This window comes from Mobula hypostoma, chromosome 10 (assembly GCF_963921235.1).
Source record: "Mobula hypostoma chromosome 10, sMobHyp1.1, whole genome shotgun sequence".
Taxonomy (NCBI): domain Eukaryota; kingdom Metazoa; phylum Chordata; class Chondrichthyes; order Myliobatiformes; family Myliobatidae; genus Mobula; species Mobula hypostoma.
Genome location: NC_086106.1, coordinates 3,560,504 through 3,582,687, shown reverse-complemented (window position 1 = coordinate 3,582,687; position 22,184 = coordinate 3,560,504). Strand labels below are relative to the sequence as shown.

Sequence of the window (22,184 nt, the reverse complement as noted above, 5' to 3'; positions counted from 1 at the left end):
CTTGGGTTTTCATTCAGCTTGTTTCTCTCCTTCCCACCGACCCACCCCACCCCTTCCCAAACCCACGCGAGACTCTCGGCTAGATGGGTCTGCGCAGCAGAAGGAAATGAATCTGTCCCTCGGCCCCAGAAAGGTGCATAAGCAGTTTGGGGAGGAGACTCACTGCCCCCAGGGCCAATTTTGGGTATGACCATTCAACAAAGAGTCTTTATTTTGACCTCAGAAGGCCTGGTCCCTGAAGAGAATCCTTCATCGCCACACAAGAGCAAGATGACCCATGGAAGGTCTCCCACTCCCCCCGCAGTACCCCAACTCATTGAAATGGGAAAGCTGGGAGAGCGAGTGGCCACTGGGGAGCCCCATTTTATCGCCCCGGGGCTGTAACGTTCCCCCGTCCAGTTACAGACGCACAGCCACTGTGATCCATGTATCTGCGTTTGCCCGGCGCCTATTTAAACAGGGGACAGCCCTACCCCCCCGCAAAGGAATATCGAGGACTGGAGACACAAGACCCAAGGGGGTGGGGGAATGGGGCAGCTCAGAGCTCCTACCTAAGCCCAGCGGTTCACTCTCTCGGTGTTGGGGGTGTGTGGTGAGAAGAGGGGGGGTGCGTGGTGGGTGAGGAACAGGGGGCGCGAGGGAATGGGAGGGTCGAGGGAATGGGAGAGGCGAGGGAACAGATAGTGGCGACCTCAGCAGACCTCGAATGAAGCCTAACCACCCTTGACCATGGCAGATTTCAGAATCAGCTCCACATAATCACGCCAAGGCAGATTCTCGGATGGCAACACGATTCGGACAGCTCCATTTTACACATTTGGCCACACCAGCAATTCAGTTTGGGCGAATTCAGAACCACATCCCTGGAACACTGATCAGTAAATGAATACTGGTCAAACAGCTCGAGATACAAAGGACTGCAGTCACTTTTAAGATCCATCCCTTACAACTAATGATCATAATGTCTCCCCACTTGTCTGTCTCAGTCGGTCACAAAATCAGGAAAATAAAATTAAATTGGGAAGTTTCTGTAGCTGGAAAGCTAATGAACAGTCAACAAAACCTTCACCGCTATTTTAATATGAGGAAAGTCATACATACCTTGAGTGATAATCAAGAATTCCAAAAATAAAAGGCAGAATTAATAAAGGCACAAATGAAACAAACAGAAACTCATCGTTGAAACTGGGTTAGAGGTGTGCTTATCATTCCCCATCCAGACTATTTTTTTTTTCCTTTTCAAAATTTTAAAAATAAGTCTTTGTGCTCCTTGGCCACGCAGTGGGCTCATCTCTGGTTGCTGGCAGGACCGACGTTTGCTGCTACTGACACGAAAACTCTTATGAAGTCAGGCGCCGCATCTCTTGCCGAACAGCTGGAAGGCAGACAACGGTAGAAGGGTGTTAAGGAAAGTGGCAACACCGGGCCACTCTGCCCATCGTCTTTGTGCTGGCAGAGGAAAGGAGGTGCCCTGTCTAAACACCAACCTTGCAACAGACCATAGCCTAACACGGCCCTGCTCTTTAAGTCTATTCCCAGTACTGTGTACATACAGCGAGGGCCTCTGCCTCGCCTTCAGGCAGGGGGGGGTTTCACCTGCCTCTGGAGAGGGGAAATATTTTCCCAATCACAAAATCTAAACCTCTGAGGTGAAACATTAACTCTGTTTCCCCTGATAGGAGATCATCAGATACAGGAGCAGAATCTGGCAATCCTCACATCAAGTTAGCTCCACCATTCCATCATGGCTGATGTACTATCCCTCTCAACCCCGTTCTGGTGCCTTCTCCCCGTAGCCTTTAGCACTCTGACTAATCAAGAAGCTATCAACCTCCGCTTTAAATAAACCCAATGACTTGGCCTCCACAGCCGTCCGTGACAAAGAATTCCACAGATTCACCACCCTGGCTAAAGAAATTCCTCCTCATCTCTGGTCTGAAGGATGTCCACGTATTCTGAGGCTGTGCCCTCTGGTCCTGAACTTCCCCACTACAGGAAGCAGCTTCTCCACATCCACTGTGTTCAGGCCTTTCAACACTCGATAGGCTTCACGGAGATCTCCTCCCCCTCCCCACTCATTCTTCTAAGCTCCAGTGAGTACAGGCCCAGAGCCTTTAATCGCTGCTCACACACTAACCCTGTTATTCCTGGGATCACTCTCATGAACTTCCTGTTACAGATGCTGCCCGACCTGTTGACTATTTCTAACTTTTAGTTTTAATGTTCAATCTCTGCTAATGGAATTAATTGCTTTCTCGTCTCCCCTCAATGCTCCAAAGAAAATTACCTGACCTTAAGGTATAGGAGCAGAATTAGGCCATTTGGCCCATCAAGTCTGCTCCACCATTTCATCATGGCTGATCCATTCCCCTCTCAGCCCCAAACTCCTGCCTTCTCCCCCATCCCTCATGCCCTGACCAATCAAGAATGTATCAACCTCTGCCTTAAAAATACAAAAAAAACTTGGCCTTCACAGCTGCCTGTGGCAACAAATTCCATAGATTCACTACTCTGTGGCTAAAGAAAATTCTCTTCATCTCCGTTCTATACGGACACCCCTCTATTCTGAGGCTGTGTCCTCTGGTCCTAGACTCCCTCACTGGAGGAAACATCCTCTCCACATCCACTCTGCCGAGGCCTTTCAGCATTCAATAGGTTTCAATGTGATCCCCCCCTCATTCTTCTGAATTCCAGTGAGTACAGGCCCAGAGCCATCAAACGCTCCTTATTTGACAAGCCGTTCAATCCTAGAATCATTTTCGTGAACCTCCTTTGAACCCCCTCCAATGTCAGGCACATGCTTTCTTCGATAAGGGGGCCGGAACTGCTCACAATTGTCCAAGCGAGGACCCAATAGCGCTTTATAAAGTCTCAACATTCCATCCTTGCTTTTAGGTTCCAGTCCTCTGGAAATGAATGCTGTAAAGTCACCCCTCGGTCTCCTGTGCTCCAGGGGCTGAAGTCCTAGTCTGCCCAATCTCTCTCTGTGACCAAGGTGCTCGAGTCCTGGCAACAATTTCACAAATCTTTCCTGTGTAATGATGCCCAGATAATGGAAGTTGGACACAATACTCCAAGCACAACCTCTCCAATGTCTTGTACAACTGTAACATAACGTCCCAAAGCCTGAGCTCAGTGGCCTGACTGATGAAAGCCAACGTGCCCAACACCTTCTTCACTGCCCTGCCTAGTCGGCAATGACACTCAGCTCACCAACAAATAGGTTCTTGATTAGTGAGGGTTACGGTTACCTCCTGTACCTAATAAGGTGGTCACTGAGTGTATGTTCGTGGTCTTCTGCTGCAGTAGCCCATCCACCTCAAGGTTTGACGTGTTGTGTGTTCAGAGATGCTCTTCTGCACACCGCTGTTGTAACATGTGGTCATTTGAGTCATTGTCAGCTTGAACCAGTCTGGCCATTCTCCTCATTAACGGGGCATTTTCACCCTCAGAACTGTTGCTCACTGGGTGTTTTTTTTGTTTTTCACACCATCCTCTGTAAACTCAAGAGACTGTTGTGCATGAAAATCCTGGGAGATCAGCAGTTTCTGAGATACTCAAACCACCCCATCTAGCACCAACAATCATTCCCTGATCAAAGTTACTCACATCAAATTTCTTCCCCCAGTCTGATGTTTGGTCTGAACAACAACTGAACCTCTTGACCATGTCTCACACACAAAATGCTGGAGGAACTCAGCAGGCCGGGCAGCATCCATGAAAAATAAAAGTACAGTTGACATTTTGGGCCGAGACCCTTCTTGCAGATTTTCTCTTGACCATGTCTGCATGCTTTTATGCATTGAGTTGCTGCCACAATTGGCTGATTAGATATCTGCATTGATGAGGAGTACGGGTGTACCTAATAAAGTGGCCACCGAGAGTCAATCAGCCATGATTGAATGGTGCAATAGTCTCAATGGGCCGAGCAGCCTAATTCTGCTCCTATCCCTTATGGTCTGCAGCAAACCAATCTGATCCCATCAGGGCACACTTCCCCAGGCACCCTCATTAATGCACCAAGCCCCTACCTTCAATTATCTCCTCTTTGACTTTCTGCAGTTCCTTCCTCACTTCCTCCAGCAGCTCCTGGACAGGAAACACGGTGGGGGAAAAAAAAACAGAGGATTAAATCCCTGGAGTGCAGGAAAATGAGGGGATGTCTTCTAGAGGGATACAAAATTACGAAGGGTATAGATAGGGTAAATACAAGCAGGCCTTTTCCCTTCAGAATGGGAGAGACCGGAACTAGAGGTCATAGGTTAAGGTTGAAAGGTGAAATATTTAAGGGGAACCTGAGGGGTGGGGAGAGTGTGGAATGAGCTGCTGATGGAAGTGCTGGATGTGGGTTTAACATTGAAGAGAGATTTGGATAAGTACCTGGGCAGGAATGGAGGGCTATGGTGCAGGTCGATGGGACTAGGCCAAACAGCAGTTCTGGCATGGACTGGATGGGCCGAAGGGCCTGTTTCTGCGTTGTAGTGCTCTTTTGCAAGTCAGTGGTGAAGGGGAGGGAGGGCAAGAGGGGAGGCGAAGGGGCTATGAGGGAGATGGGAGGTGGGAGTCCGGCACTTCCCGAATCCTGGTCTCCGAGGAACTGCAGTAACCACGGCAACGTGGTAGCGTAGTGGTCATCACCGCACAGAGTTCAGCTCTCGCCGCTGTCTGTAAGGAGTTTGTACGGTCGTACAGTGGGTTTCCTCCAGGTGCTCTGGTTTCCTCCCACATTCCAAAGACGTACGGGTTAGGGCTGGTGAGCCGTGGGCATGCTGTGTTGGTGGCGGAAGTGTGGCGACCCTTGGGGCTGCCCCAGGTACAACCCCCAGACTGTTGTCGTTGGATACAAACGCCGCATTTCACTGCATCTCTCAAGGTATGTGCAACAAATAAAACCAATCTTTAATCTTTAACTAATTAGCGCAGAGCAAGTTCCCACAATGATACTGAACCGGTCACGATAGGCTGGGATGTTGGTCGTGGGAGGAGAAAAATCCTCAAAGTATTGCGGATCCCACATTACAGGACAGACTCGATGGGCCAAACGGCCTAATTCTGCTCCTATGTCTTATACCTTATGGAAAACAAGTAGAAAATATGCGGGCAATTTAATATCTCCAAAATCCAAATCAGGTCTATTATCACCGACATATATCATGAAATACGTTTTGTGTGGCAGCGGGTTCCTTAAATTTGTTATAGCCGGGATTGTAGCTTCCACTACCTATTAAATGCTCCCAGTGACGTGTACCTTACAACCAATAGCCTCTGACAACCACACCCAGCTCCTGGACTTCACGCGTGTCTTAGCGACGAAGCCCAGTGGAACCGTTTCTAGCTACAGGAGAAGGGGCAAAGGTGGGTTACTGGCTCTTTAAAACCAGTTGTTTCAGGCACCAGCCGCGGTTGGGAACTCCTCCAGGAGAAGGAAAACTCTGATCTCAAACCTCCGCTGATTGGGGCTCTACCCACTCGCGGGGAAGGCTTCGGGGGTGAACCCCGAGGGAAAAATCCGAAGCTGGAGTCCCGAAGGCAGCCCTACACTGACTGGCAACTCCTGTGACGCTGCTGGTCTCAAACTGTATCGGTTTTTGCCACTTCTTCAGATTCATCGGCTGCGTGGAGAGGGGGAGCCCGCTACATGGGCAAAGCTTGATCTCCGTATTGTACTGCCCTGGCTTGTGTATCTAGACAGCTAGGATACAAAGTCCAACTAACAGAGGGCCTCACTGTGGCAGCGGTACATTATAGGACATAAAATTATTAAGTCACAAGAAAAATATTTTAAAAAATTAAATAAACAGTGGAAAACAGGGTGCAAAATCGAGATGTAGTGTTCCTGAAAAACCGAGAAATCTGACGGCGGAGGGGAAGAAGCTGTTCCTGAAAGGTCTTGCTGAGAAGAGAATTTCTCTGACAGCATGGCTCAGCCAGGCTTGGTCACAGGCAGGAGCCTGTAGCCTTGTAGACCAGTGGTCCCCAACCTCCGGGCCGCGGACCAATACATTGCCGCGAAGAATGCACTGGTACAGCGGTAGCCAGAACGCACCCAGCATGTCTCTAAGAAAAAAGCCAAGAAAAACAAGCTAATTAATGAGGTGCCACCCGGCACGTAAATGTCAGCCCAGATCAGAGGTGATCGTCAACTGCGTCGCCTCTGATTTGGGCCGACGTTTATGTGTCGGGTGGCACCTAATCTTGGCCCGAAACGTCAACTGTACCTCTTCCTAGAGATGCTGCCTAGCCTGCTGCGTTCACCAGCAACTTTGATGTGTGTTACCTAATTAATTAGCTTGTTTATTTCGGCTTTTTTCTTAAAGATGTGCTGGGTGCGTTCCGACTATTGCTGTACCGCTGCATTCTTCGCGGCAATGTATCGGCCCGCGGCCTGGAGGTTGGGGACCACTGTTGTAGACGAGCAAGACCCAGGGAGGAACAGCCCCGGGGAGACAAGACAGAGGGGAAGAGAGTTGCCAACTTCCAGTGGGCAACATAACGTGCCCACAACGTAGTAGCCCTAATCTTTGGAATGCGGGGGGAAGCGAAACATCCCGAGGACCCGTAAAGCGTTACGTTAACCCCTGCACTACCACGTTGCCACCAGAAGCATGGCGGCACTTGCAGGCTGCCCCCAGCACGTCCTCAGACTGTGCTGGTTGCTGGCGGAAACGACGTGATTCACCGTGGGCTTCGATGCACAGGTGAGAAATAAGACTAATCTTTAAGGGGGGGTAGCGGGCGGCAAGCAGCGAGGGGAACTTCACCTGCTTCATCCGATCGGCATCGCCATCTTCCGAGCTCGCTTCGTTAGCGCTCTGGGCGGGCTTCGCTCTGGGGAGAGAGAGAGAGAGAGAGAGAAATGCATCTGCAAACGCCAAAGTATGACGTACGGTCCAGGGCATCACGGAGGCGCACAGAGAAACGGCGCGAGAGGCACGCGAGCAATAGGCACAGCAGCAAACTCCACACAACTGAGCAGAGGTGATGGTTACCATGGCAACCTAGTCAATACGGCCTCGGCCTTCCCTCAGCCAAGGCAGGGCCTGGTCTTATGGTCGAGAACGAGGTCCAAACTTCGGAGTCTTGAAGAACAGTGGGGGGGGGGGTTGGGAGGGTTGGAGAATGAGGAAAAAAAACCAGGATTGAATGGTAGAACAGAGTCCATGGGCCAAATGGCCTAATTCCGCTTCTGTATCTTCGGGTCCAAATCTCTTTACCCAGAGGGCAGCAAGTGTTTGGAATTCTCTAGCCTGGAGCCTTGGTTGCTAATTGCATTCAAGAACAAGACTGACAGATTCTTGGGTATGAAGGGAATTGAGGGGCGGAATGGTCAGCTGTGATCCTATTGAATGGAGGAGGAGTGGCCCCACTCCTCCTTGAGTCTCTTACATTACTTGTCCAAGGGAGCCCCAGGAGGCAGTGCTGTGGGAGCCAGACTCTGTGCTTTAACACCATCGATCGAGGAGCAGTTTGATCGCGTTTCCCACCGGTGCCAGAGAGAGAACCGGTGAAATTAGCAGACACACTCTCTCTGCCTCCTTGGTTAACCGGAGGCACAAACAGGGGGAAGGACCCCACTCGCTCTCACCCCTTCTCCTCTCCTCACCACCCTCTGGTTCCTCTCTTCCTTCCCTTCCTCTCATGGTCCACCTTCCTCTCCTATCAGATTCCTTCTTCAGCCCTTTCTCTCCCCCAGCCATCACCTCCCATCTCCGTACTTCATCCCCCTGTACCCACTCACCTTCCCCCTACCTGGTCCAACCTATCACCTGCCAGCTTCTTCTCCTTCCCCCTCCCCACCTTGTTCCAACTTCTTCCCCTTTCCTGTCCAGCCTGCGCCCAGATGATGCCTGACTAGCATTTACACAGGGAGCTGAACAGTTTACCTTCTCGCCCCTTCCCTTCCTCTCACCTGCCCATCTCATCTTCCTGATGCCTCTCCTCTTTCCCATCTCTCAGGGTCCACTCCCCTCTCAGATTCCTCTTTCTTTAGCCCTTTACCTCTTCCACCTATCACCTCCCAGCTTCTCTCTTCATCCCCTCTCCCCACCCACCCACCTTCCCCCTCACCTGGACTCCTCCATCACCTGCCAGCGGGGAGGTGTCTTCCACCTCTCACAGTCTTCCTCAGTCCTCTACCATGCCCACCTCCATCTGCCAGCTTCTCACCTCAACCCCCTTTCCACCCCACCCCTCACCTGGCCTCACCTATCATCGATGTCACCTTCTATTCCTCCCCGCTGTCCCCCCTTCCTCTCCGGTCTGAAGAAGGGTCTCAGCCCACAATGTTGACTGTTCATTCCTCTCCATAGACGCTGCCCGACCTGCTGAGTTCCTGCAGAGTTTTGTTCCGTGCGATAGACTTTGGGAAGGGGTTGGTGAGTTTGGGACAATTGCAATGGAGACGTTGGTGGTTCACTGCCCCATTTGTTATCCTGAACCAGGTCCTGGACAATCCAGTACGTCCAGGGTGGGGTCAACATTGTAATGTCAAAAAGAGACCCACCAATGGACGCACAGCAAGATCCCACAACGGCCGCAATGACCTGACCTCCAGTGAAGCTAACCAAGCAACAAACTCTGGACGTAAAAATAGTTCCCATCTACAGGAGAAAGCAGGAGGGAGGAAGGGGGAAAGCTTGGCTAACATCCCGGCCGAGTGGCGCCTCTTCCACCAGGGGCTTGAACCCTCGAGCTTCCGAACCAGGCCCAGGGGTGTAATCTGCGGAACCCCAGGGCTGAGGAAAAGGCAGACCAAAGCCAAAGCTGTTTGCGCAGAAGCTTCCAGCAGTGAGGGACACACAACCAAGGGTGAAATGCCACGAGGGGAGGAGCGAGGCCCACTTCAGCAACCGGCCAGCACGCCTGCTCGATAGCCTGCGACTGAGAAATGCACTGTGGCCTTCTCGCCAACAATAAGCTGCCTGATCTGGACAGTGAGTCGTTTTCCCCCCTCCCCCCACCTGATCTGGACAGTGATTTTCTCCCCCCACTGCCCCGTCTATTCTGCATAAACACAGCCCTGGACAACGATGCCAAGTCATGTAATCCCTCCTGCCTGCAGCTCGTCCATATCTCCCTGTTGCATGCATCTTCCTGTGTCTGTCTAACAGCCTCTAACACGCGAGTTCCCAACCCTTTCTATGGCATTAAGCAAAAGGGTCTGTGGTCCCCGTCAAATCCGCTTCTATCACCACACCTAGCAACACGTTCCAAGCATCCACCATTCTCCATGCAAAATTGCTTGCCCCCCGCACATCTTAAAATGTTTCCCCTCTCTCCCCAAAGCTCTGCCCTCTACTGTCCCAAGTTTCCACCCTGGGAAAAACGGATTCTGGCTGCCTTCCTTACTTACGCCTGTCAGAATTTTCTAAACCTCCATCAGGTCTCGCCCAGCCACAGAAAAGAACAGAAGCCTGTCCAGACACAAGAGATTTCTGCAGGTGTTGGAACCACTGAAAGACAGAGCAGGTCAGGCGGCACCTACATTTCACCCAGACCAGGTGGTGTAATTTCACCCCAGGGCTCTGAACGAGGTGGCCGAAGAGACTGTGGGGGTAGCGATCTTTCAAGAATCACTAGGTTCGGGGATGGTTCCGGAGGACTGCAAATATCACTCCACTCTTTAAGAAGGGAGGAAGGCAGAAGACAGGAAATATTAGGCCCTTTAGCCTGACTTCAGTGGTTGGGAAGACGTTGGAGTCAATTATTAAGGACGAGGTCTTGGGGTACTTGGAGGCACATGACAAAATAGGCCGTAGTCAGCATGGATTCCTCTAGGGAAAGTCTTGCCTGACAGGTCTGTTGGAATTCTTTGAGGAAATACCAGACAGGGTAGACAAAGGAGAGTCGGGGGGTATTGCTTACTTGGATCTTCAGGCCCTTGACAAGGTGTTTCACGTGAGGCTGCTTAACAAGATAAGAGCCCATGGTATTACAGGAAAGGCACTCTCACGTGGACGGAAGACTGGATTGGTAGGAGGCAGCCAGTGGGAATAAAGGGGACCGTTTCTGGTTGGCTGCCAGTGGTAAGTGATGTTCTGCAGGGGCTGGTGTGGGGACCACTTCTTTTCATGCTGTGTGTGAATGATTTGGATGATGGATTGATGGCTCTGTGGCCAAGTTTGGGGAAGACACAAAGATAGGTGGTGGGGCAAGTGGTGTTGAGGAAGCAGGGAATCTGCAGAAGGATTAAGAGAAGTGGCAGATGGAATACAGCGTCGGGAAGTGTTTGGTCATGCATTTTGGTGGACAAAATGAAAGTGTAGACTATTTGCTAAGTGGGGAGAAAATTCAAAAATCAGGGGTGCAAAGGGACTTGGGAGTCCTTGTGCAGGATTCCCTAAAGGTTAATTTGCAGGTTGAGGCAAATGCAATATTAACATTCATTTCGAGATGGCTAGAATATAAAGTCAAGGATATAATGCTGGTCAGACAGCACTTGGAGAATTGTGAGCAGTGTTGTGCTCCTTATGTAAGAAAAGATGGGCTGGCATTGGAGAGAGCCCACAGGAAGTTCACGAGAACGACCCCAGGAATGAAAGGGTTAATGTAGGCGGGCCTCTTCATGGCTCCAGGCCTGTACTCACTGGAGTTTAGAAGAATAAGGGGGCCGGGGATCTTGAAACCTATCGAATATTGAAAGGCCTGGATGGAGTGGATGTGGAGAGGATGTTTCTAATTCTGGGAGAGTCTAGGATCAAAGGACACAGCCTCAGAGTAGAGGAACATCCATTTAGAATGGAGATGAGGAGGAATTTCCTTAGGCAGAAGGTGGTTAATTTGTCACAGTCATTGGGTATTTAAAGCAGAGGTCGATGGGTTCTCGATTAGTCAGGGCATGAATGGTTACAGGGAGAGATTGGGGCTGAGAGGGATAGTAAATCTGCCATGATGGAATGGAAGTGCAGACTCAAAGGGCCGAATGGCCTAATTCTCCTCATGTTTTGGGTCTCAGCCAAAAACATCGACTGTTCATTCATTTCCATAGACGCTGCCCGACCTGCCGAGCTCCTCCAGCGATCTGCGTGTTGCTTTGCGTTTCCAGCATCTGCAGACTCGCTGGTGTTTGTGATCCCACGCACCCCTTCCGTCTATCTATCACCCACGGGACGTGTTCTGTCTCCCGTGCCCCTGATGTATCCCCCTCGACCTCCACTCCCGGCAGGTCGTGCCACGCACCCACCGCTCCCTACCTCTGACACCCCCACCCCCCCCACCAATACTTTGAGGTTATGCTTCACAAAGTCTGCAGATACTGGGAATCCTGAGCACACACACAAAATGCTGGAGGAACTCAGCAGGTCAGGCAGCGTCGATGGAAATGGATAGACAGCCAACATTTCGGGCCGAGACCCTTCTTTGGGTCCCGGCCCGAAACGTCACCTGTTTGTTTATTTCCAAAGACGCTGCCTGACCTGCTGAGTTCCTCCAGCATTTTGCGTGAGCTGCACAAGTTTATTCAACCTCTTAAAGCTCACACCCTCTAATCCTGACGAAGGGTCTCGGCCTGAAACGTCGACTGTACCTCTTCCTAGAGATGCTGCCTGGCCTGCTGTGTTCACCAGCAACTTTGATGTGTGTTGCTTGAATTTCCAGCATCTGCAGAATTTCTGTTGTTTGCCCTCTAATCCAGGCAGCATCCTGGTAAACCTCTTCTGAACGCTCTCCACACGGGCAACCCGCGCTGCCCGCGACGAACGGAGATGTCGTCAGCTATCGTCATTTACACTGGGAGCAGGCCAGTCAGCCCCTTGGTCTGAATGAGGAACAAGTACCCAGCTTCATCCAACCCTCGGCAGCCTCGCTATTACACTCGAATGTGATAAGGGATCCTGCCCTGAGTACCCGATCCCCACCAGCCCCAGAGAAAAGTTCTAGACACCCACTACCCTTGAGGTGAATATATTTGTCTTCTTCTCATCTCGAAGTCAGGGACTCTCTACGTTTTTTTTGCCATTGACCCAAACCGTTGAGCAAGGTGTCCTTGGACCCCTGGTGGGAACTCCTGCTCTAAACCTTCTACTGATCACGTCAATACGTCCAAAGTTGGCCATCCAGACGGGGAGCATATTAACCCGTCTGAAAATGGGGGAAGAGGGCTTATTAGTGGTTCCCCAAGTGGTTAACCCTTGGTTGAAATGTGCCAGTCACGCTTCTACACACAGCGTCAGCCACAGACAGGGACTTGCACCCTTTAAATGCCGAGTACCTATGGGAGACCGAGCTCGGGGAGCCACCGGGCGAGTCTGCGCTCTTCACAGTGGAGTTATTTCTGAAGGTCGAGATAAAGATGGTCAAACAAGGCGGCGAATGGTGAAAAGCCGAACAGATGGGGCTGGGGTGGAGAGAGAGGGGGGAAGTGGGGAGGGAGGGGAGGTAGGGTGGCACCAGGTGGGTGAAGGTGAGGGGCGTGGGGGGACAGTGGGGAGCGAGGGGAGGGAGTGCAGGGAGGGAGGGGAGGGGGCACAAGGGAAGGAGGGGAGGGAGGGGAGGGGGAAGGAGGGGAGGGAGGGGAGGGGGAAGGAGGGGAGGGAGGGGAGGGGGAAGGAGGGGAGGGGGAAGGAGGGGAGGGGGAAGGAGGGGAGGGAGGGGAGGGGGTGTGAAGGGAAGGAGGGGAGGGAGCGCGGGGCACGAGGCATGAGGCGTGAGGGGAGGGGGCACGAGGCACGAGGGGAGGGAGCGCGGGGCACGAGGGGAGGGAGCGCGGGGCACGAGGGGAGGGAGCGCGGGGCACGAGGCATGAGGCATGAGGGGAGGGGGTGCGAGGCGCGAGGGGAGGGAGCGCGGGGCACGAGGGGAGGGAGCGCGGGGCACGAGGGGAGGGAGCGCGGGGCACGAGGGGAGGGAGCGCGGGGCACGAGGGGAGGGAGCGCGGGGCACGAGGGGAGGGAGCGCGGGGCACGAGGGGAGGGAGCGCGGGGCACGAGGCATGAGGCATGAGGGGAGGTGGTGCGAGGCGCGAGGGGAGGGAGCGCGGGGCACGAGGGGGAGCGTGGGGAGCACGGGGCGCGAGGGGAGGGAGGTCCTTGGCGTGAATCCAACGTGACTTTCCCACTCACCTGGGCATCGTGGAGGCGTTTCGCTCCCACGGTCTCTTTACCGACTCTGAAATGGATACAACGGGAGATGGTGTTACGAAACATCTTTCTCAGGCAAAAACAACACTAACAACCCACACCTAGTTTGCATAAATTAGTAGTTCTGACAGCAGATGAAGAAAATCGTACAAAGATCAGCTGTGGGGGAGCAGCTGGTTTAAACAGAACAGAAAGGGGCCATGGCCACTCCCTTCAACTACCCAAGAAACTCCAAACTGATTTTCTTCACTCAGACGCCCTCCATCTTCGTGAACACAAACACCTGAGTCTCTAGTTAAAGAAGGATGCTGTTCTGAGCCGGGTGATGGGGTGGAGATACATGCAGGGGTGCGGTGCTAGCCGGAGGCCGTCCAGCACCTCTTTAAGAAAAAAGCCCAAATAAACAAGCTAATTAATTAGGTGCCGCCCGGGGTGATTTGAGTATCTCAGAAACTGCTGACCTCCTGGGATTTTTATGCACAACGGACTCTGGAGTTTACAAAGAATGGAGCCAAAAACAAAAAAACATCCAGCGAGTGGCTGTTCTGTGAGCGAAGACATCGTGTTAAATCCACTCGCTGGATTTTTTTTTTGTTTTTGGCTCCATTCTTTGTAAACTCCAGAGTCTGTTGTGCATAAAAATCCCAGGAGATCAGCAGTTTCTGAGATACTCAAATCACCCCGGGCGGCACCTAATTAATTAGCTTGTTTATTTCGGCTTTTTTCTTAAAGAGGTGCTGGATGCGCTCCGGTGTGCTCCGGCTAGCACTGCACCCCTGGATACGTCTCTACCAAAGGAGGTGTAAGGTGCTCCTTCCCTCCGCTAGCCTGCAGGTCACCCTTGGGCAAGGTGTAGCACCTGCTTAGCCCCCGATCAGGGTCACGTGAAGCCGTGGGAGCAGGTGGTGGATGGTCGTGTGAGCAGCCGGTGCAGATCACAAGTCCTGGTGATGTGACCACTGACACCAGGCAGACAATCTCTGAAGGGTATTGATAATGGCTGGGGGTCACCCGTCTTGTAAAGACACTGCCCAGAAGAAGACAATGGCAAAACACTTCTGTAGAAACATTTGCCGAGAACAATCATGGTCGTGGGAAGAGCATGATCGCCCACGTCATAGGACATGGTACATAATGATGATGTCATACGACATGGCCCATAGTGATGATGTCACACATCACAGCACATAGTGATGATGCTGACTGTTCTGAGCAAAAGCCCAGAGAAAGAGGCTGAAGCCAAGAGGGACAGAGGTGCCGCAACTGAACGGTCCTGGATAGAGTGACAGAGCGGAACAGCGTTCCGGGGTGGCACACTGGGTAGAGACGCCAACTGAACGGTCCTGGATAGAGTGACAGAGCGGAACAGCGTTCCGGGGTGGCACACTGGGTAGAGACGCCAACTGAACGGCCCTGGATAGACTGACAGAGCTGAACAGCGTTCCGGGGTGGCACACTGGGTAGAGACGCCAACTGAACGGCCCTGGATAGACTGACAGAGCTGAACAGCGTTCCGGGGTGGCACACTGGGTAGAGACGCCAACTGAACGGCCCTGGATAGACTGACAGAGCTGAACAGCGTTCCGGGGTGGCACACTGGGTAGAGACCAGTGACCCCGATTCATTCACTCCTGACCTCAGCTGCTGTCTGCGTGGAGTCTGCAGGTTCTCCGCGTTGCTCAGGATTCCACCCACATCCCAGAGACGCGCAGAATGAGGAGGTTAAAAGCAGAAAGTATAAAAGTCAGGATGTATTGCTGAGGCTTCATAAGGCATTGGTCAAACCGCACAGGGAGTACTGAGAGCTATTTTGGGGCCCTCATCGGTGAAAGGATGCTCTGGCGCTGGAGAGGCTCCAGGGGAGGCTCACGAGATTGATCCCGCAAATGAAACAGTTATCACACGAGGAGTGTTTGATGGCTCTGGGCCTGTACTCGCTGGAGGTTAGAAGATTGGGGGGGTGGGATTCTCACTGAATCCTATCGAACATTGAAAGGCCGAGATAGAGTGGATGTGGGAAGAATGTTTCCTGTGGTGGGAGGTCTAGAACCAGACAGAACAGCCTCAGAATACAAGAGCGTCCCTTTAGAACAGAAATGAGGAGGAAATTCTTTAGCCAGTGGGTGGCAAATCTGTGGAATTCATTGTCACAGACACCGTGGAGGCCAAGTCATTGGGCTTATTGAAAACAGAGGTTGATAAGTTTTTGATTAGTCAGGGCATCAAAGGTTATGGGCAGGAGAGTGGGGTTGAGAGGGATAATAAATCAGCCATGATGGAATGGTGGAGCACTTGATGGGCCGAGTGGCCTAATTCTGTTCCTTGGTCTTATGGTCTTAACTGGCCGCCTGTAGAGAAGGGGTTCCCAACCTGGGGTCTATAGACACCTCGGTTAATGGTAGGGGTTCATGGCATAATCGTGTTGGTGCGTGGCCAAGTGGTTAAGGCGTCGGTCTAGTGATCTGAAGGTCGCTAGTTCGAGCTTCAGCTGAGGCAACGTGTTGTGTCCTTGAGCACGGCACTTAACCACACATTGCTCTGCGACGACACCGGTGCCAAGCTGTATGGGTCCTAATGCCCTTCCCTTGGACAACATCGGTGGTGTGGAGAGGGAAGACTTGCAGCATGGGCAACTGCTGGTCTTCCATACAACCTTGCCCAGGCCTGCACCCTGGAAACCTTCCAAGGCGCAAATCCATGGTCTCATGAGACTAATGGATACCATGGCATAAAAAAGGCTGGGAGTCCTTCCTCTCCAGTATGAGTAAGTGGTAGAACTGATGGGAATGCAGGGGGATTTTTTTTAAACAAGGGAAATCCATGGGAATTGGATATCTGTGAACACAATGGGCCGAATAGCTTCCTTCTCGAGTCTGTGATTGCTCCTCACTGTGTCAAAACAAAACACTCCCATTTCAGCTCCTAACCGACGTGCCAGTGTGCAGAAGCCTGGCCCACAAAATCTGTCCTCATAGTTTGAAGCCTTTCGGTCCCGGTGGTTTGGGAGTGGGGGGGTAGATACGGAGATATGAACTCTGCCACGGACGGTCGCAAGGCCGGCTGCAAAATGAGGACTGCTGGCAACCCCATTCAGTAAAACCCCAGAGCTGCTGAAACACCAACGAAGTTCCAAAGGTCTCATCCTTCAGAGAGGAAGGATCTTCGAAGATAGCCTACACCTGGGGGCAACCTGAAACGCAGGCCCAGGACAGGGGACTCTGGCTGGCCGGAGAATGGGTGAAAGAGCTGGGGATGGAGATGTTGGTAAAGGAACGATTAAAGCCTCAGTTCATTCGGCACACTCGAACAGCGCTTACCAGTGCTCTGGAGAGCAGGCGCCTTAGTCACTGGGCTGGCGTCTTGCTAAAGAAAGAAAAACAAACGAGTTACACATCGAATCTTTCCACCTGCAAGGTAACAAGAGCACAAGAAAGCAGGAGCAGGCCACTCAGCCCCTCAGCCAGCTCCTACCATTCACCCCCAGCACCCCTCCTCTGCCCCTGTCCCACACCCCTCCCGCGGCACTCCACCCTCGCCATTCCCAACACCCTTTACAATTGACAAACTCGCTCTCCGCTCCACGTTGACAAATACAGTACTGTGCAGAAATCTTAGGCCCTCTAGTTATGGGTATGCAGCTACACAGAAGGCATGACAGCAGCTATATTTCATTAGGAATTTGAGAAGATTTGGGCTATCACCAAAAACCACCAGCAAAAACTATCACCAGCGTCTTTACTTCCTGAGAAAACTAAAGAAGTTTGGCCTGTCCCCTTAAAACACTCACTAATTTTTATAGATGCACTGTAGAAAGCATTCTTCTAGGGTGCATCACAACCTGGTATGGAAGTTGTCCTGTCCAAGACAGGAAGAAGCTGCAGAAGATCGTGAACACGGCGCAGCACATCACACAAACCAATCTTCCGTCCTTGGACTCACTTTACACCGCACGCTGTCGGAGCAGTGCTGCCAGGATAATCAAGGACACGACCCACCCAGCCAACACACTTTTCATCCCTCTTCCCTCCGGGAGAAGGCTCAGGAGCTTGAAGACTCGTACGGCCAGATTTGGGAACAGCTTCTTTCCAACAGTGATAAGACTGCTGAACGGATCCTGACCCGGATCTGGGCCGTACCCTCCAAATATCTGGACCTGCCTCTCGGTTTTTTTGCACTACCCTACTTTCCATTTTTCTATTTTCTATTTATGGTTTATAATTTAAATTTTTAATATTTACTCATTTTTACTATTTTTAATATTTAATTTTGTAATCCAGGGAGCAGGAAGCGCAGAATCAAATATCGCTGTGATGATTGTACGTTCTAGCATCAATTGTTCGGCGACAATGCAGTATAAAGTAAAGTAAAACACGCAAAAAGTTCTACATGTACAAACTGGCTGCATCACTGCCTGGTATGGGTGGTGGGGTGGGGTTCTACTGCACAGGATCGAAGTGAGCTGCAGAGAGTTGTAATCCCAGTCAGCTCCATCATGGGCACCAGCCTCCGTAGTATCCAGGACAGCTTCAAGGAGCGATCCTCAAAAAGGCGGCGTCCATCATTAAGGACCCCCATCACCCAGGACAGACCCTCTTCTCATTGCTACCATCAGGGAGGAGGTACAGGAGCCTGAAGACACACACTCAGTGATTCAGGAACAGCTTCTTCCCCTCTGCCGTGAGATTTCTGAATGGCCAATGAACCCTTGGACACTACCTCACTACTTTTGTGTTTAGTGTTTCTATACTCACAGTAATTCACAGTGTTTTTTCGATTGTCATGTATTGCATTGTACAGCTGCCACAAAGTCAAAAGATTTCACGACATATGCCGGTGATATTAAACCTGATTCTGATATACATGTGTCGAAGATTTTTGCACAGTACTGTACCTTGTTTAGACCACTCAATACAAAGTCATTCCCTCGTCTGTCACACTCCAAACAACATTGATTCAAGTTATTAAGCTTTGCTTCACACAAGCGTTCAGACCATTTCACAAAGTCTTCCATCAATAGCACCATGTAAAATGCCGGAGGAACCGAGTGGTTCAAGCAGCAAATATGGAGGGAAACACACAGCCAACGTTTCTAGGTCAAGACCCTCCTGCACCTGCGGAATGTCAAACATCCACTTCCCTACAAAGCAGGTGTTCCCAACCTTTTTTACGTCACGGGCCAATAACATTAAGCAAGGGATCTGTGGACCGTAGATTGGGAACTACTGCTTCAAAGACACTGAGTTCCTCCGGTGCTCTCTGTGTTTCTCTAGATTCCAGCATCTGCAATCTCGTGTCTCCTTTACCGCATCTGGACGTCCCTTTGGTTATCCAGTCAGTATGCTCTCTCTGCAGGACCGGCCAGCTCAAGGCTGTTGCAGTCAGTAACCACCAGGGGGCAGGCATGTCACACAACTTCCCCAACACCACCTCGGGGGACCGTGGAGAATTACCGGTTACTAATTAATTTATTGACCTGAAATCTTCACCATTTCTCCCTACACAGATGCCACCTGGCCTGCCAAGCATTCCCACAGTTTTTAATTCCAGATTTTTAACATGTGCGGTACTTTGCTTCAATCAAGGCCATCAGAACAGAATCAAGACGCGGATTCTTGGTGGCAAGGAACCCTAGCCGCGAGCTGGCACAGATTCAAAGGGAGGAATGGCGTCCGTCTCTGTCGCAGGGAGGCTCTGACGACGTGCCCGACGCTGCCCGCGTGCCAGAGGGACGATGAATTGGGCGCATGGTGTAGGTAGGGCACAATCCAGCAATGTCCCACTGCCAGTGCTCCCACCAGTCCACCACTGGCTGGCCCCCGCAGACAGGTCGTACCCCGTTGGCATGGCGTGCTCTCCAACTTACATTTGGTTCTTCATCCTTCTTTGGGGGGGGTTTGTCGGCCACTTTCCTCCTGTGTAGGGAAGGGAACAAGAATGAGCAGAGGGTTGAATAAGATCCCCTTCCCCCCGGTCTCCCTCCCACCCCCACCTCAAAAGTTGACTCTTGGATCTTCCTACAACCACAAGGATGAGACTGAGATCTCGCTCTTGAGGTGCCACTGGAGTTAACGGTTCAGGGGTACACAGTGGTGGCAACACTTCTGGACTGCGGAGTCTGAAGGATGGTAATGTGCTGGAGTGAGGGATGACTGCGATTTGTGACTCTTCGCCGTTAATAACACAGGCCCAACAGGAGCGTCACGGTAGCGTAGTGGTTAGCACAATGCCCTACAGTACCAACAGCCCCGACTTCAGTTCCCGCCGCAGCCTGTGAGGGATTTGTCCGTTCTCCCCATGACCGCGTGGGTTTCCTCCGGGCACTCCGGCTGGCAGGTTAATTTCTCATGGTAAACTGTCCCACGATTAGGCTAGGGTTAAATCGGGGGATTGCTGGGGAACGCGGCTCGAAGGGCTGTCAGTGCCCGTCCCCTGATGCATCTCGATGATTTCCTCCTCTTTCCCCTCTCCCGTCAGGCAGAAGACACCGAGATCTGAAACCGCGTCCCAACTGCAACGTGTGGACGCGCTCAGCACGTCACGGAAGCCAGCCTCCCCTCCACGGACTCTGTCTACACTCTTGCTGCCTCTGAAAAGCAGCCAGAGTGATAATATACCCCACCCACCCCAGACATTCCCCCTTCTTGTGGGCAAGGTACAATGCCACCGGAATGTGTGGCAACGCTTGTGGGTAGGGCCTCGGTTGTGTGTTGGTTGTTAATGACAACAATACATTTCACTGTGCAGTCGTGGGTAAGAGTCTGAGGCACATATGGTAAATATATAGCTAGGGTGTCTCAGACTTTTGCACAGAACTGTAGTAATTTTTTTGTATTACACTGTACTGCTGCTGCGAAAAACAAATTTCATGACGTGTGAGTGATGATAAACCTGATTCTGATCTGGGTCTCTATTGTGGACTGAGAGTGGGAAGGGGGCAGGGAGAGGGGAATCATGGTTGGGAAAAGGGGAAGGGAGAGAGAAGCACCAGAGAGACATTCCGTAATGATCAACAAACCAATTGTTTGGAATCAAATGACCTTGTCTGGTGTCTCAGGGCTGGGTGAGTCTACATCCCCGCCACCCTGCCCCCATTCCTGGCACTCCTTCGCTGCCACCTGTCCCTCAGCCCTCCCACCCCCCACCGTGGTGCCCCACCCTCACCATTCCCAACGCCCTTTCCTGCAGCCAGACTTACAAACTCGCTCTCCGCTCCACATTGACAAATACAGTACTGTACAAAGGTCTTAGGCTCCCTAGGTATATGTAAGTGTCTGAGAGTTTTGCACAGGACTGTACGTTTTGTACACGTGATAAACAAATTTGAATCTTGAATCTGCCCTCTCCCATCGGACAGAAGATACCAAAGCCCGAAAGCACAAAGCACCAGGCTTAAGAGTACCTTCAACCCCACTGTTATCATACTCTTCAGTTGCCCCCTAGTGGATTCTTGACCTCACAATCTACCTCTTCAAAGTTTGCCCTGTGTTGTCTGCGTGCACTGCACTCTCTCTGGAACTGCAACACTCTATTCTGCACTCTGATATTGTTTTACATTGTACTGCCGCAATGAAACGATCCCTACAGCCACAGTACCCGAGGCAGGTTGTTGACGGTACCTCTGTACATGGGAGAATAACTTATTAAGTTATAACCTTCAAGAGGACCACAACTTTGTGCATGAATCACCAACGGTTGGTTTGCAGGTGCAGCAGGCTATCAAGAAAGCAAATGGAATGTTGGCCTTCATTGCTAGAGGGACTGAATTCAAGTGCAGGGAGGTTATGCTGCAACTGTACAGGGTACAGGTGGGGCTGCATCTGGAATACTGCGTGCAGCTCTGGTCTCCTTACTTGAGGAAGGATATACTGGATTTGGAAGTGGTGCAGAGGAGGTTCACCAGGTTGATTCCAGAAATGAGGGGGTTAAACTATGAGGAGAGATTGAGTGTCCTGGGACTGTACTCGCTGGAATTCAGAAGAATGAGAGGAGATCTTGTAGAAACATATAACATTATGAAAGGGATAGATAAGATAGAGGCAGGAAAGTTGTTTCCACTGGTAGGTGAGATTAGAACTAGGGGATGTAGCCTCAAGATTCGGGGAGTAAATTTAGGACAGAGATGATGAGGAACTGCTTTTCCCAGAGAGTGGTGAATCTGTGGAATTCTCTGCCTGATGGAGCAGAGAAGGTTACCTCAGTAAGTATATTTAAGACAAGGTTGGATAGATTTTTGCATAGTAGGGAATTAAGGGTTATGGGGAAAAGGCAGGTAGGTGGAGATGAGTCTATGGTCAGATCAGCCATGATCTTATTGAATGGCAGAGCAGGCTCGATGGGCCAGATGGCCGACACCTGCTCCTATTTTTTATGTTCTTTTGTTCTTAATCTTGCCGTTGGGTTTGGAGGCTTGTGTGCCTCAATGATCCGGAGAGCTCTGTTGGCTGGAGTCAGGGCTTCATGCTTTGGCTCTTGGTAGGGTCACTCATGACAAACAGGTCAAAGGGTAGAGGTCAGACTGAGAGTGGCCCACCGGTCCTCCAGGTGTGGGGGTTCAGTTCAGGATGAGCAACCCTGACTGATTAAACAAAACTGTTACAGAAGCAGCAATGAAGAACCCTTCTACATCTGAGTGTGACGGTATTCCTGAGTCTCCAGCCGGGACTTGCATAACTGACAGTAGTGAAAACTGAGAGTAAGCTACTGACATGATGAAGGAAGACCTGAATCCGACAGAGACGGAGGACCTTCACTGCTGCCCTAAACTCCAGCAGTGTAATGGGCAGTAGGTAAGTAAGTTATCAATTTAGATGGATGGATTTGTGGATGACACAAAGATCGGTGGAATTGTACACAGTGTAGAGAACTGGCAAAGTCTACAGCAGGATTTACATCAATTACAGTTATGGGTGGAGAAATAGTGATGGGATTTAATCCAAGTAAGTGAGATGCGTTGCACTTTGGGAAGTCTAACGCAAGGGAAAAGTATACACTTAATGTGGGTAACACACACAAAAAGCTGGTGGATGGCAGGATGGAGATATGTTGCTACCAAAAGAGTTGTAAGGTGCTCCTTCCCTCCGCTAGCCTGCAGGTCACCCTGGGGCAAGG

At 51.3% G+C, this 22,184-nt stretch overlaps 1 protein-coding gene across 3 annotated transcripts in view; it reads right to left on the bottom strand.

The window, feature by feature from the left end:
• Window positions 1-1,059: 1,059 nt before the first annotated feature.
• vaspb (vasodilator stimulated phosphoprotein b) overlaps window positions 1,060-22,184 on the bottom strand; it is a 131,733-nt gene continuing 110,608 nt past the window's right edge. For 2 of the 3 annotated variants that reach the window (XM_063059899.1, XM_063059900.1), the window contains exons 8-14: window positions 18,940-18,988; window positions 16,394-16,439; window positions 13,059-13,104; window positions 12,209-12,271; window positions 6,762-6,828; window positions 4,032-4,089; window positions 1,060-1,375 (exon numbers count right to left, since the gene is read on the bottom strand). In XM_063059899.1, the coding sequence (XP_062915969.1) occupies window positions 1,341-1,375; window positions 4,032-4,089; window positions 6,762-6,828; window positions 12,209-12,271; window positions 13,059-13,104; window positions 16,394-16,439; window positions 18,940-18,988 (364 nt within the window). In that variant the 3' untranslated portion in view covers window positions 1,060-1,340. The remainder of the gene's footprint in view (window positions 1,376-4,031; window positions 4,090-6,761; window positions 6,829-12,208; window positions 12,272-13,058; window positions 13,105-16,393; window positions 16,440-18,939; window positions 18,989-22,184) is intronic. The other variant, XM_063059901.1, reaches the window with a different exon arrangement.